Source organism: Mus pahari, chromosome 12 (genome assembly GCF_900095145.1).
Source record: "Mus pahari chromosome 12, PAHARI_EIJ_v1.1, whole genome shotgun sequence".
NCBI classification, from domain to species: domain Eukaryota; kingdom Metazoa; phylum Chordata; class Mammalia; order Rodentia; family Muridae; genus Mus; species Mus pahari.
The window spans coordinates 42,854,428-42,867,966 of record NC_034601.1 but is presented as its reverse complement, the minus strand read 5'-3'; the positions used below and the strand labels follow the sequence as shown (position 1 = coordinate 42,867,966).

Below are 13,539 nucleotides of genomic sequence, written 5' to 3'. Positions count from 1 at the left end.
AAAAAAAAAAAAAAAAAAAAAAAAAAAAAAAAAAAAAAAAAAAAAACCCAGCTGTGAAATTCTTTACTCTTCCTTACAATTATAGCTCTAATTGTATCAGGAGTATCTGTGGCTATCAATGAAAACCTCTTTCCCCTTCATCTCTCCCCCCTCTCTCATGCTCCTTTTGACTATCCTTCCTTCCCAGTTCTACTGAGAAAAAGTCTGTGCCCTGGGCTGGGCCCCTCCTGATAGGTCTTACTTAGCTGTGGGCCCTCAGGTCATTCACGCTTTTTACAATGACGACTCATTCCGAACTTCTTAATTTCTCCTATCCAATTGAGGTTTTATTCTCTCAACTGAAAACAGGAGCAGAATAGTTAAAAAACTCAGAAATCTCAGACCTCTAAGACTCCTGATTCTATACCACAAGGGCATGCGTGATTCTCATTGCATGGTCAGTTGTTCTCTCGTTGGTCCCTAATTGACTCCTGTTCCTTATCACACAAGTCTGTTGTTCTGGGCACCCACACACAGCGCCTGCCCTTCACTGGCATCAGATAGTCCTGATTCCTCTTTCAAGAAGACAAGATTAAGGTTATTAGTATATGTGAAGGCCCTAAACTACTATCACTATGTCTTGGGAAAACAGCTCCTCTGACCTAAGGTCTCTCCCTAGTCCTCACCTTCTACCTTCTGTCTCCTGGACATGTCCAGCAGCCAGACCCCACATCTCTCTTGTGTGATAAGATTCTTCACTTTCATTGGCTATCTTACAACAGTTCAGAAACATGGATGAATCACTCAGCCACAGATTTACCACAGCCCTGCGTAATCATGCAGGTGCGAGCCCACTTTCATCAGTTTTATATGCATTTACTCGCTTTCTTTACATTACAGGGACCCCTTCTCCTCAACTTACCTGACCCCCACTCAGAACTTTTATTGCAAAACCCAATGCAACAGAATTAAAGAGACAAAGCCAAAGCAAAAGAACAAAAGAGGAGGAATGTGCTAAGGAATTAAGACAGTAGGAAGCATCCTGTGGAGACAAATAGCTGGTGCACTAAAACCTTCTGCACATGCTAAATGTACTAAGTGAAGTTTGCTCTTCGGCTCTAATTAGAAGTAGCATTTTCCATTAACTGACGTGGGCTGTCAGCATCAGTTTTCAGGTTGCCCTATTATTTTTCAGTATCTTTTTAAATCACCTATATTCATTTTTAATTTGAAGAACACATTTTCCCATCTTTGATTGCACTTTTATAAACGTGAACTCTGTCAGTGCAGTTAATCTACTTCCAGTTCTCTCTCTGCTAGCTAATGAATAACTGTTTCCTAATCACGAATCTTTTTATCCCCATCATCTTTTTCAGATTTAGAAAAAGAATAATTATGATAGAAATCTTAAAAATACAGGTATTTATTTTTAAATGGCGCTCCTAACCTCTGCCAGCAAGGTGACTTGTAAATTCTTGCCAAACCACGTGGAATCAGCAAAAGCTGCCTCCGGTGGGTTAACTGTGGGAGCAGAACACAGAGGAACCCCCAAGACAGAGAGAAAGGGGTGAACATTTGTGTTGGACACAGTCTGGAATTCCAAGGCTCAAATGGCAGAAATGTTTGTTTTGTGAACCAGTCTATCCAGCAATCTACAGAGTTCCACAGATGTGATGTTTTCTCATATAGATGACCCCCATTGAGTCACCTCAGACTCAATGCCGCAGAAAACAGAACAGTCAGTCAGTCTGTCTGTGTGTCTTCTCTCCTTCTCCTCCCACTTCCCTGTTCTGTGTATGTGTTGATGATGTGTGGGACAGTACAGAAAAAGGCTTTCATGTTCCACAGCAACGTTCTGACTTTACTTCACTTAAGAGCTAAGAGGAAATAATGCACCTTTGAGTTTAGTTTGTGACTGATGACTAATGAACATTTGAAGAATTTACCTCTCGAAACCCAGTGTCTCTGGAGAAGTGTGTTTGAATTTGAAGGGGCATTTCTATAGCAAAAATGAATCTCTCCCTCTCTCTCTCCCCCCCCCAGCCCCGTCTCTCTATTTATAACATCCAAAATCTCTCTCCCCCCCAGCCCCGTCTCTCTATTTATAACATCCAAAGCAAATGTCTGCCATCACTTGCTGTTTTCTTTCCCTATTTAAAAGGCTGCTAAGCAGGTCTTGTGTGGTCAGAGTCTCCTGGAGCGCATGCGCGCATCAGCCCTGGTGGGTCTGAATGACACTACTGCTGTGGATGGTCAGTCACCACCTCTGGTTCTTATAATCTTTCTGCCTCCTCCTCTACACCACTGAGCCCTGAGAGGAAGGGGCTGATGAAGGCATCCCACTTAAGGATGAGTGCTCCGAAGTCTCTCCCTCTCTGTGCATCGACCAGATGGGGAATCTCTGTGGTAATCCTGCCAGGAGCAGCTTCCCTGATGAGGGATAAGCAAGACATGTAACAGTATGTCATTAAGAGTCATTCATCAGCGGAGTGTCACTAGGTACATCAACCGTGGACTCTAGGGCAGGCACCATGCCCCGGGAGTAGTTAGCCAAAACAGCCTCCACGTGCTTTGATGCTGTTGTTCTATTTGGGTTTGGTTGTTACCTTTGGTGGACTTTTTGTTTGTTTGTTTGTCTTGTGGTTTTCGTTTGTTTTGGTGTTTGCTTCTTTGTTTTTCGTTTTATTTTGTTTTCTTTTTACAAAGAGAAAGAGCATGAAGTTGGGTAGGTAGGGAAATGGGAGGATCTGAGAGGAGTTGGGAGAGGGCGAACATCACAGATATTCTATGGAAAAACCCTTTAATGATTAAAAAAGCCATTTAAAAAAAACCCAAGTGATCACCTTGCCTTCCAAAGCTGCCTAAAACTGGCAAAATCCTCAAACAGAAATCACCATTTAGCTCTAGATTCCTCAGTTTCTCCTGTGTATGTGAGGTGGCTCCATCCTCGCAGTGTCAGGCCATGGGGTCTCAGCAGCCCTTCTCCACACAGAGTGGAGGAGGCTGGGCCTGGTCAGGGAAAAGTGTTAAATGCACCTGCTGGTAAAGTCTAGGGTGGAAACAGAATCAGGGGGGGAGCATTCAGTCTGAATTTGACCTGAGCCTATAGAATTGAGAAAGATAATAGATCAGAAAAAAATGCAGGAATCAAAGAAGTTCCACAAGGACTAACAAGCCAGGGGTACTACATTTAAGCTCAAAGTCACAACATTAAATTCCACATCCTTGAACTAAATTCAAAATGTGGATTCAGGTTTCGAATAAGAAGAGATATGAAAGTCAAAGAAGATGGGAAACAGGGCTCCTGCTCCCAGGGAAGAACACAGGCACGCTGTGTCCAGAGCTGGAGGCTTAGTGGCCAGGGTGTCCCTCAGAGAGGAACAAGGAGGAGCCTTGGAAGGAAGCTGAATCTTCCTCAGGTATTCAGGGACCAGGCTCCAAAGTGCAGCCAGGATGCTGGGAGCCTCTGATGGGCCTTGGCTAGCCAGTGCACTAACTGAGAACTGGTGGTACACACAGTTCAAGTGCTTGAGGAGGTGTGAAGGGCAGAGATCAAACAGGTACCTTTACATTAGAATCTAACTGGGTATTGTCCCCTGTTGAATTATTTCAAGCCACACATCCAGTCCTCTCCTCTCATTTTTGCTGATGTGAGGAATGGACCATAGCATGACTGCATGCAACTGTCAAGGCTATTTCTGTCCTCCTAAAGGGAGACATAGTCCCCTCTGGATTTACAGTCATCTTGGCCTTCAATATCAGTATTTGGTCATTTCCGAGAAGCCTGGTGGCAGATGACAATAGGCAATGCTCCTTAGTTCCAACCTCCTGGAAAAAAAAGTAGAATAATTTATGAATCCAGAAGTTGGGCATACACTGGGCTCTGTGAATCATATGCCACTACACCAGGCTGATGCCTTCTCTCTAGCTGATAATCCTATCTGAGTATGTTTAGCAAACACAAACTGTTGTTTTGACCGAAGGTTTAATGTCGTCTTCTAAAGATGACGATTTGACCAGACAGTTCAAGTTGAGGGGAGAGGACCACCCTCTGATGTCACTCAATTGTGCACAACATTGAGCCAGGCATGGTAGTGAGAGGAACATCGAGACAAAGGCAGCCCACTGTCCCTGCCTTCTGCAGGCTTCTGAATGAGTTCATCACAAGCAGCTCTTCTAACCTCTCATGATTATGCAGGAAAGCAGGGCCGACAAGGAAGGACACATCATGCATTTTCCATCTTGGAAGAGTAATGCAACACCACGGAGAAATGAGATCTCTGTAGCCAGAGTAATAAAGTAAACTATTCCGGCCACAATGAGAATAATAAATGGCCTCTTACAAGGCAAGAGGTCTTTAGGTGCCATAAATATCAGAACATGGATGTTGGTGTAAGGGGGTTGGAAAGTACTTGTGATAAATCAATACACTTTCGAAGGCGTCTGTCACCGTGGTGACACAGGTTTGAAACCAGCATCCTACACAATAATGGCACATTAAAAAGACTAAATTCTAGATGGGAAAATGTGTTCATATTCTCCATTACAAAGTTCTCTTCAAATAGGTCATTTTAACTTTAAAACCACAGCTAAAAATCCTGCAAGCCGCCTTTGCTCAACATTTATAGCGACAATGACCAACACAGGAACTGCAAGATTATTTAAGTTCAATTTTTTTGTGTGTATCCATATCAGCGCTGCAAAACTATAGAAAGCTATTGCTGTCTTTTCCTTTCAAGAGGCATGGAATTCCACCAGGACTGTTCATTTGGTGGGAGGACTATAAACAAGACAAATGGAATCCAAATGTGGACTTTTACTTCAGTATAATTCATTTTACTTTGACCAAGTGTTAAGAAAAAATTTGTCTCTGGTAATATATGATGCAGAAGTTCCAAGTCTCACCTGTGTAGAAACACCCATCTTATTAAATGCAATATCAAATTACTCATTCTGTCCTCCACATTGTTTGGTAAATACCTATCTCTCAAAAGATCCAGCCCTAGGTGTTGCTAGGATTGTGGATATGAATAAACAAAAATTTTCTCTCTAAAAGTGTGTAGCCTGTTGACTATGTATGTCTGTAATGACAAGGAGAAGGGGGAAATGTGCTGGAAGAAACACATGCCAAGGACAAGTGACCCAGAAGAAAAGGGATGCTTTTACAGTCCTGGATAGATAAAATGTCCCATCAGGTTTGGTATTAGTTTGAGGTCAGAAGGGACCAGAGAGGGGGCAGACGCCACTATAGAGGAGCCCAGCAGAAAGAAAAGGTTCTCAGGGCAGCACAGATAAGAGGAGCCTGAGGAAGAGTGCAGAGAAGAATCAGGCCAAGTACAAAAAGCATGTTAGGAAGAAAGTAGCCTCAGATTACAGACAGCCTTGACTGTGGGCTAACAAATTACTATCAGCCACAAAGCCTAGAGGATACATACATAAGCAATATCATATACACTGCACAAACACGCAAATTTGGAGCACCCGTATGGCAGCTCACACCCATCTGTAATTCCAGCTCCAGAGAATCTGATGTCTTTTTCTGACTTCGATGAGCACTGAACACACATGTGCAGACATACATGCAGATAACACCATCCCCCATAAAATAAAAAGAAATTATAATATTTAAGTAAAAGATAAGTACACAGTAGTAGGTCAGTTTAAGGCATGAAACTATGATTCATCTTTTAATGACTGAGGGCATTAAGGGAATTTTAATGTGGTACCACAATCCCTGAATCAAATGTAACTGAAAGAAAATTCTATGCACAGAGTCATCCTTGATATACAATGGAATCTAGTAATTTAAGCTGTGAGATAAAACTAAGGGAGGGGAACTGGAAGCTTAGAAACTTCTAAACTGCATAGAATTTGATTTCATAGGTCAATGGTATTAAAAGTACTGCCTCAGTATATTACAAAATAGAAAAGCAATTATCCAGTTAATTTGTTAAGCGACAGCCAAGCACTCAAGCGACGCGTGGACATGGAAATGCTTCTCTCGGCCAGCAGGTGGCGCCTGTCACTCAGTGTAGAAAGCAGGTAATACTGGGAGAATGAAGCCTACACTGGAGTTGGGTACAAATTCCTCATCCCGATGTTCAGAAGAAAGATTGCAAAGGTTTGCTCCAGTCACACAATTTATAACCAGGGCTTTGGCTGGTTGACACTGAGTATCAATTACACAATTTCTTTATTCTAGAAAAATGTACCACCATGGGTGACAGATCTTGAGGTGGCCTTTCTTCTCAGCTTACTAAACTAAGGGGTTTCTTTTTACCAAATATGATTTGTCACATACCACTCTGCTGCTCTACAGATGTTTGGGTGGCCTTTTCTGTACTGTTCTTTCCCTGTGAGCAAAACTGGTGTAAAAGTGAGACAGAAAAATCCCAATGTCACCATTTAAAGACGCGTGACTCGATTAATCACTTAGCTCTCTCCCTTGGTTATAATGAATATAAGTAGCTAGAATGGTGTAGGAAGTATATATAACCATGTGGGGATGCAGGTCCAGGACGAGCTATACCTTCCACACTAGAGGACAAGGCACGCCAGCCATCAGGCTGCCTCTTCTACCACAACAGTTTTCTGATTGCCTCTGGGGTATTCTCATGTAGGTGTTCCTAGGGGTAGGTAGGCTGTGTACAGGTTAGGGGTAAAAAAACCAAAGCTGCTGGGTTTTGAGAGGAACAGAAGGGTTAACATTCTACTGTCCTGGTTGTGGGTGCTATAAAACCTACAGCCACAGAACTTGAGATGCAGAATGATCTTGGAAGTTTGGATCTAGTGTTGACTGCCAACCTGACAGGCTCAGGAATCACCAATGAGACAAGCCTGCAGTGACAGATTGTTTACATAAAGTGAGCCCCTGGCTTGGCTGATGTGAGCTGCATCTAACATAAAAGATTGCCTCTTGCAGTCTGGCTTTCTACAAGAGGGTACTTTATCAGCTGCCAAGGGAGGGAAGCAATGAGTAGTCCTACCTGGATGCCACCCGTATGAACATGACAGTGACCACCATGGCAAGATAACCCTATGTCTGCAATAAGTAGCATGCCCACATTGGTGTTAACAAACATCTGTCTAGTCGTACTTAAGGCCCACTCAACAGGAAGGAAATCATGCCCCAGGACTGGAAACCTCGTCAGCTTAGCATGGCTAGTGAGGTCACGAACCTCAGGAGAGAATTTTGTCTTGATAGCTCTCTAGACCAGCATACTCCCTTCCTCCCTTATCTTATCCTTGAACCCACAGGTAAGTGTAGCTACCAGCCCTCAGCCAAGAAGCCTCTCTTTAAGGCCACAACTGGACACAAAGCAGAGATCAATGCACTGTGGGGAGTCTTGACTCCCCTGATAGGATGGGCTCTGTCCTTGAACTTGTGAACCAAAATACACCTTTCTTCCTTAAACTGCTTTTGGTAATGGCCTTTTATCACAGCAATAGAAAATTAACTAAGATGCCTAGTTACCCTCTTCACTTCCCAGATCAGACCGCCAGCTGCCCATGATGCTGGAACATAGATGTGTAGAGTAAGACGTGGCTGCATTCGCTGCCCAGGTCTGCATGGTGGGTAAGTGATCATTACCAGTGAGAGGCTAGAGGGAAGAGCAAGGAGGGGGACCTGCGTAATTACACGGGTTAGACTTTATGACAGCCTGGCTTCCAGAGGATAGACAAATGAGTGCCAGCCGAGAAACGTGTTGAATCATGGCAGTAAATTAGCCAGTCCTGATTGCCAGCAGCACACAGCCAGCACCGGAATGCAGTTTATTTTGATACTGAGTGGAACCAAGGCTGCTTCTTTGACCTCCCCACTCCCACATCTGCCAAATTCCTTATGTGAAAGACATTCTAAGGGTACCAAGAAGACAACTTCGTGCCATCTGCTGCATGGCTTTTTCGCTGGCATTGGGTAGGTATCTCCAAACAAGAGTTATTGAACACCCACATTATTCTCACGGACTCTTTTCATTAAAAAAAAAAAAAAAAAAAAAAAGAATTGAGATGCTCTTTCAATATGCGACTATTCAGTAATTACCATATTTTATAAAGAATTTGGCTATTTTGGAAAGATAACTATACCATACAAAGACTGGGTGAGCTTTTTTTAAATATCTAAGTACCCCATGAGGGTCAAGAGCCAAGTGCTTATTTACGCTGTTCTTGCCTTGAATGTTCTCTCTGATTCCTTCAATTTACTCTAACTAGACTTCAAAACAGAAGTTCAAGGCTACTTCCCCTGTAACATGTACTTACACTGAATCACCCTTCACAGTTTCTTTAGAAAAGATTTCCACACCATTTCAGCTGTTATCAGAAATTACTGAACTAACATTCTATTGTGGTTGGAAATTTGTAAATCATCATTAGGTTTGGTTAGAAGGAGACCTTTTTTTGTTGTTTTTTGTTTTTTGAGACAGGGTTTCTCTGTGTAGTCTTGGCTGTCCTGGAACTCACTTTGTAGACCAGGCTGGCCCCAAACTCAGAAATCCGCCTGCCTCTACCTCCCAAGTGCTGGGATTAAAGGCATGCGCCACCACGCCCGGCCAGGGGGCCATTTTTTATCTGAGGATGTGATATATTTACTATTTCAGCAATGGTCTGTTGCGTGCCCAGTACCTACCAGGCACTGATGTAGGAAATGCTGAGTCATGGTAGGCAAAGCTGAAGAGTTTCCTTGCCCAGGAACCTTACAGTCTACTATTCCAGTAACTCTGAACTTACCACATGATCAAGCTTGGGCTATACCCAGAAGCAAGCATTTAAAAGTCAATGACCACTGAATTAACCAGCTGCCTGGGGTTGGGTCACTGATAAATATTGAATACTTGAAAATATGTTAAGATTCTACGAATGTTTGCCCATGTAGATTTTTGTGGAAACTTTCCTTTCAGTAAAGAAGTCAGTGAGGATTCTTATATCCTTTGAACAAGATTTCTACAGAAGTGATCCTAAATTGCTGTTAGAGTTGCAATGAGCTGAATCTATAATCTTGACTTAAATTTGTGTGGGGAGAAAAAATCTAGAGAGAGAGAGAGAGAGAGCGAGCAGAATGGATGGCTCCCATCTGTTGACTTCATCAGCTGCCATTAAAACCTCCACTCAATAATAGATAATATAGTCCAACTTTAAACAAACAATAAGCTAATCAAGGCTTTGTGAATGACACTATCAATATCCAGTGGTCAACACTGACCTGTAAGGAAGAAAAACAATATATTCAGAGGCCATCAAAAGATAAAGTCAATTCCAATGTATTGAATGTCTTCCCAAAGCTTTAAGGAGTAATTTCAAATTAAGAAACAACTTTTAAAATGGAGATATTTCCAGATAGAAACTTCTGTATTTATCTCTTTGGCTGTTAGTTAAGATAATCACAGGCTCTCCGGCCTTTATCTCTGGTTTCTTTTAGCACACTCCAGACTAGGGGCTTTATAAACTAAATAGAGAGGCGAGATGTGTTTTAGCGGTAGCGAATACTTAGGGGATTCATTTCCCAAGTAATCATTAGTGTCATTCCGAGACTGAACAAGGTACTAGGTTAAAAGGGGAGAGCTAGTCCCGTGACCACCTCAGGTGGTATCTGACTTGCACAGTAGATCCCTAGCAAAGTGGGAAGGTAAGGGGACATGTTTACATTATAAAAACCAAAACTGATGTAGTACTGGATTGACTCCTACCCCATCACCAGCTTTTCTATTCTAATGAGGCTTTCCTTTTTGTTTTTTACTTGTTTTGTTTTGTTTTCCGGAATTGGCAGACAAGTCAATACTTCTGCATATTTACTGCTAACCTGCTCAAATGCTACTTGAGTAAATGAACTATATAAATTTTAAAGTGCTGAATTTGAGAGCTGAGTCCACAAGCATGGATATAACTCTTGGATCAGAGAATCAGGGCTGGGGATATGGCTCAGAGGGTAAAGCATATTCAACAGAAGGACAAAATGGAAATAAAAAAGAAGCTGTATGTTTTACGTGAGAAAATCATATTGGTCGATTTGCGTGTAAGGACTCAACAGCTCAAGAGCAATTGCTTAATTTGGAAAGATGAGTGACTCTCACCTGCGGCTGCGCTTCCACCAGCCTATCCTGATATCGCTGGACTGACTCTTGAAGTTGCTTCTCTCTCTCATCTTTTGATGGTGGTCTTCTGTCCATGGTGCCCAGTGGGATAGAAGGCAGGCGTTCTATCTGGTTACAGCTTCACGATCAACAAGTAACAGATTAGAGTTAGGAGGCAGCAGGAAGGTATTTTCCTGACTAGAAAACCCAATTTACTTCTCTAAAGTGTTAAAGTTTCTGTTATATACACACAACTTGACTCTAAAGCAGGATTATAGTCTTAAATGTTCATTTGGTATGGGAAGGAGCTACACAGAAAATGTAGGGGCACATGTATTTACCAGGGTGTGAGAATGCAAATTATCTTGTTAATGGTGCACTTATCCTACACTATCATAAGTCAAGTCTTTAGAAACAATTTGTTTTGGATCATCTTGACACTGACAAACATTTTCCCACTCCATCCCCAAATTTGGTGTAGAAATCTATGCACCACTCTAAAATATTACAACAACAAAAAAAACTCTGCCTCTGAGACGCATGGATCTCTAGTTTGGAAACACTGAGAGAGCAATGGCTAACCTGTCATGTGCTGTTCAGGGACAGCCTTGGGGTTATGGAGGCTTGCACATAGCTCACTAGATAGCTCAGAGTGACCCTGACTGTGGTCCATCTTTCCCAAATGAACTGCCGTCCTCAGTCGTCCAGTACTTAGCATTCATCCTGGCTCCCAGCCTTGTGTACTTTACAACCATGAACAAATCTCTTCAAAGTTAGAAAAAGTAAGTAAGCCTTTATTTTGGAAAGCGTGAAGCCATTTTGCTTTAAATTTTTTTTTTTAATGCTATAGCTGTGAAATAGGGAGCCGAATCAGACAAATTGCTTTTTTGAAAAAAAGTAAAATTGTTTAGTGTGCGTTGGTATCAATACTTGAAGCAGAAAAAGGGCTGAACTATCTCTGAGTATAGCTCTGAGCCCAAGTCTGGCTGAGTGTGCAGTAGGAACAGGAAATGCAGATGTTAATTCTATAAATGTCTCGTCTAGCTTAAGAAGTTTTCTATTATTGATACGTGGAAGGAGGGGAGAGTTGCATGCAGTCACTAAAAGGAAGTGGAGGGAATCAGAAAATGTAAGGGTGCTGGGCTCAGAGAGGGAGGAGACTGGGAATGGGGAGGGTCTCTCCACACTGGAAACAGGGAAGGAAACAGAAGGCTGAAGGAAACCACCCGCTCTGTTTGCTCTGATTTTCAGCGCTGTGAACATGGATTTCTCTTGACCCCTACCAGCAGAGAAGAGTGAGGAACTACTACTGAATTCAAGCACTGCTGTGAAAAAAAACCACTTCATTCTGCCTTCATGTGGTGTTGGCTATTACTGTTATTTTCCAAGGAAGGTGCTATGTAAACAAAGGCCAAGGATGACTGCACAAGGATGTCTGTACGGCCACCAACCACATGAGTCTGAAGACATTTCCGGAGCAGCACTTACACAGGTCTACTTCATTTGAGAAAAGAACCTCACGGCCACATTAAGTTTTTATTCAGAGCAGAGAAATGTATTTTATTAAAATGAAGCCGACTCAACTGTCTACCTTCAAAGATCTTTGGACAACAATTTTAATATGTAGTATGACCTCTACGTATTTTGCAACCTTTCTGAAACAGAGGAGGTTTTGCTTCAGCCAAATACAGGACTCATTTTTATCCTGCTGGTGATTCCTGCATTCAACACAGATGAATGCATATCATGAATATAACAGGAGCGTGCTGATAGCTATTTCTCAGAGATCGTGACAAAAATGTAGTTTCCCTTTGTGCTTGAACCAGAAAATAAACAAGACTTCAGTAGCCTCAAAAAAACTGGCTCTGTGTTAGTTTATCCAGGCTGCTGGCCCTGAGCACTACCATGGGTAAGATGGTTTTAATCATTAAATGCATGGAAAGTGGAACTGAGTTCCAGAAGATGTCACAGGATGTCACAGGATGCTTTTTGACAGCCTCTCTGCTTCAAGTTCAGCTTGAAGGGAGAATCCCCAGCAGGTCACAAAAGCCTTCTGAGTATCTGTGCTTTCTCCTCTTAGAGATGGAATGAGTTCACAGGACTTTTATGAAGATGGAAGGGTAAGCTTCCGTGTTTACAAAAGGAGTGTTTCTGTCTCAAGTTCTGTTTCGTAGACCATTGTTCGTTCAAATGCCACCCACTAGCATTGACTTTGGTGGCAACTAGGAAGCCACTCTGGACCACCTACTCTAGGCTCTGAGACTACAGGCAAGACCTTGTTTACTCTCAAGACTTGGCTCTTGTTCTCACAGAACATGCCCTAATACACAACCACACCAATTTTGTATATATGAGTTGATTTTATATGATTCCATCTAAACTCAACAGTGCATAGGTCTCCTGGCATATGTCAATCCCCATTCTTCATGAAAGTAGGTGCAGCCTGCAAGGCTGAATCAGAGGGCTGAGTGAGGTCACAGGATGATTCCCAGTCTTCCCCCAGGAGCCATCATACCCACACAACAGACTGTGAGTTCCCTACGCAGAAAGTGCCTGCTCCCAATTAGATGCTCTTATATCTTGCTAAGCCTCCTGCTGCTGTTTTCTGCATATTTTATTATAATCTGTTCAGTGGGGATGACATACAGATGGTCAGTATTATGCCATTGTGTTTAAAGGTTCAGGGACTTTGAGGGACAAGAAATAGAAGCACTTTCTGGTATTTATAGTTTCAGAGTCCATCAGTTTTCTGTCAACACAACTAAATTTGTCTTGCCTCTCCTTGCAAGTGGAATTATCTGGATGTGTAAAAGGGACAAAGCTAATGTGGTCTTGAGGATGATTCTGCAATGCTCTGCCAGGCATCCCTAGTTGCTAAGGGATGCCTGGCAAGGGCATGCTAGTTCAGGGTCACTGGACAATGGAAGTAAAGAAAGCTGTGAAAGGCAGCTTCCCGGGCCTCAGTGGTTTGTCTTCAGAGCTGGATAAACATACTTGAACAAGAGGAATTACTCTCAGGTCCATATTAGTACAAGCGATCTCTTTACTCTTCAGCTCTAAGGATACAGAGGAGATTGTACAGAGAGAGCAGTGCTGGGGTGGGGCAAGGGTGCCTCTATTAACAAGGAATACTAACTCTTCTCCCTAGAGAAAGGATATTAGTCTAAAAGGGCTCGTTAGAACACCGACAGCCATCAATATTTAATCAGCCCTTTTTCCTGTTTAGTCTGAACTTTTTCCTCTAGCATATAAAGCAATGGAATCAATATATGACTTAAAATTTAAAAAAAAAAAAGCATATATTCTAACAGCTTAGAGCTCCTGGATGCACCCTCTCGTAAGATCAAGTTGTTTGCCTTGTGTGTATGGCTGGGGAGGTGCAGCTCAGGAGGCCCAGGCTTCCTGCTAGGTGGAAGGCCACACACATTAGTGTCAGGGACCAGGTTGAGAAAACCCAGGCATCCTACATCCCGGGCATCCCGAAGCCCAG

General features: G+C 42.6%; 1 protein-coding gene across 1 annotated transcript in view; it reads right to left on the bottom strand.

Moving 5' to 3' along the window:
- Morc1 (MORC family CW-type zinc finger 1) overlaps positions 1–13,539 on the bottom strand; it is a 181,174-nt gene that overhangs the window by 56,384 nt on the left and 111,251 nt on the right. The window contains exon 17 of the mRNA XM_021209326.1: positions 10,050–10,188. Within this exon, the coding sequence (XP_021064985.1) occupies positions 10,050–10,188 (139 nt within the window). The remainder of the gene's footprint in view (positions 1–10,049; positions 10,189–13,539) is intronic.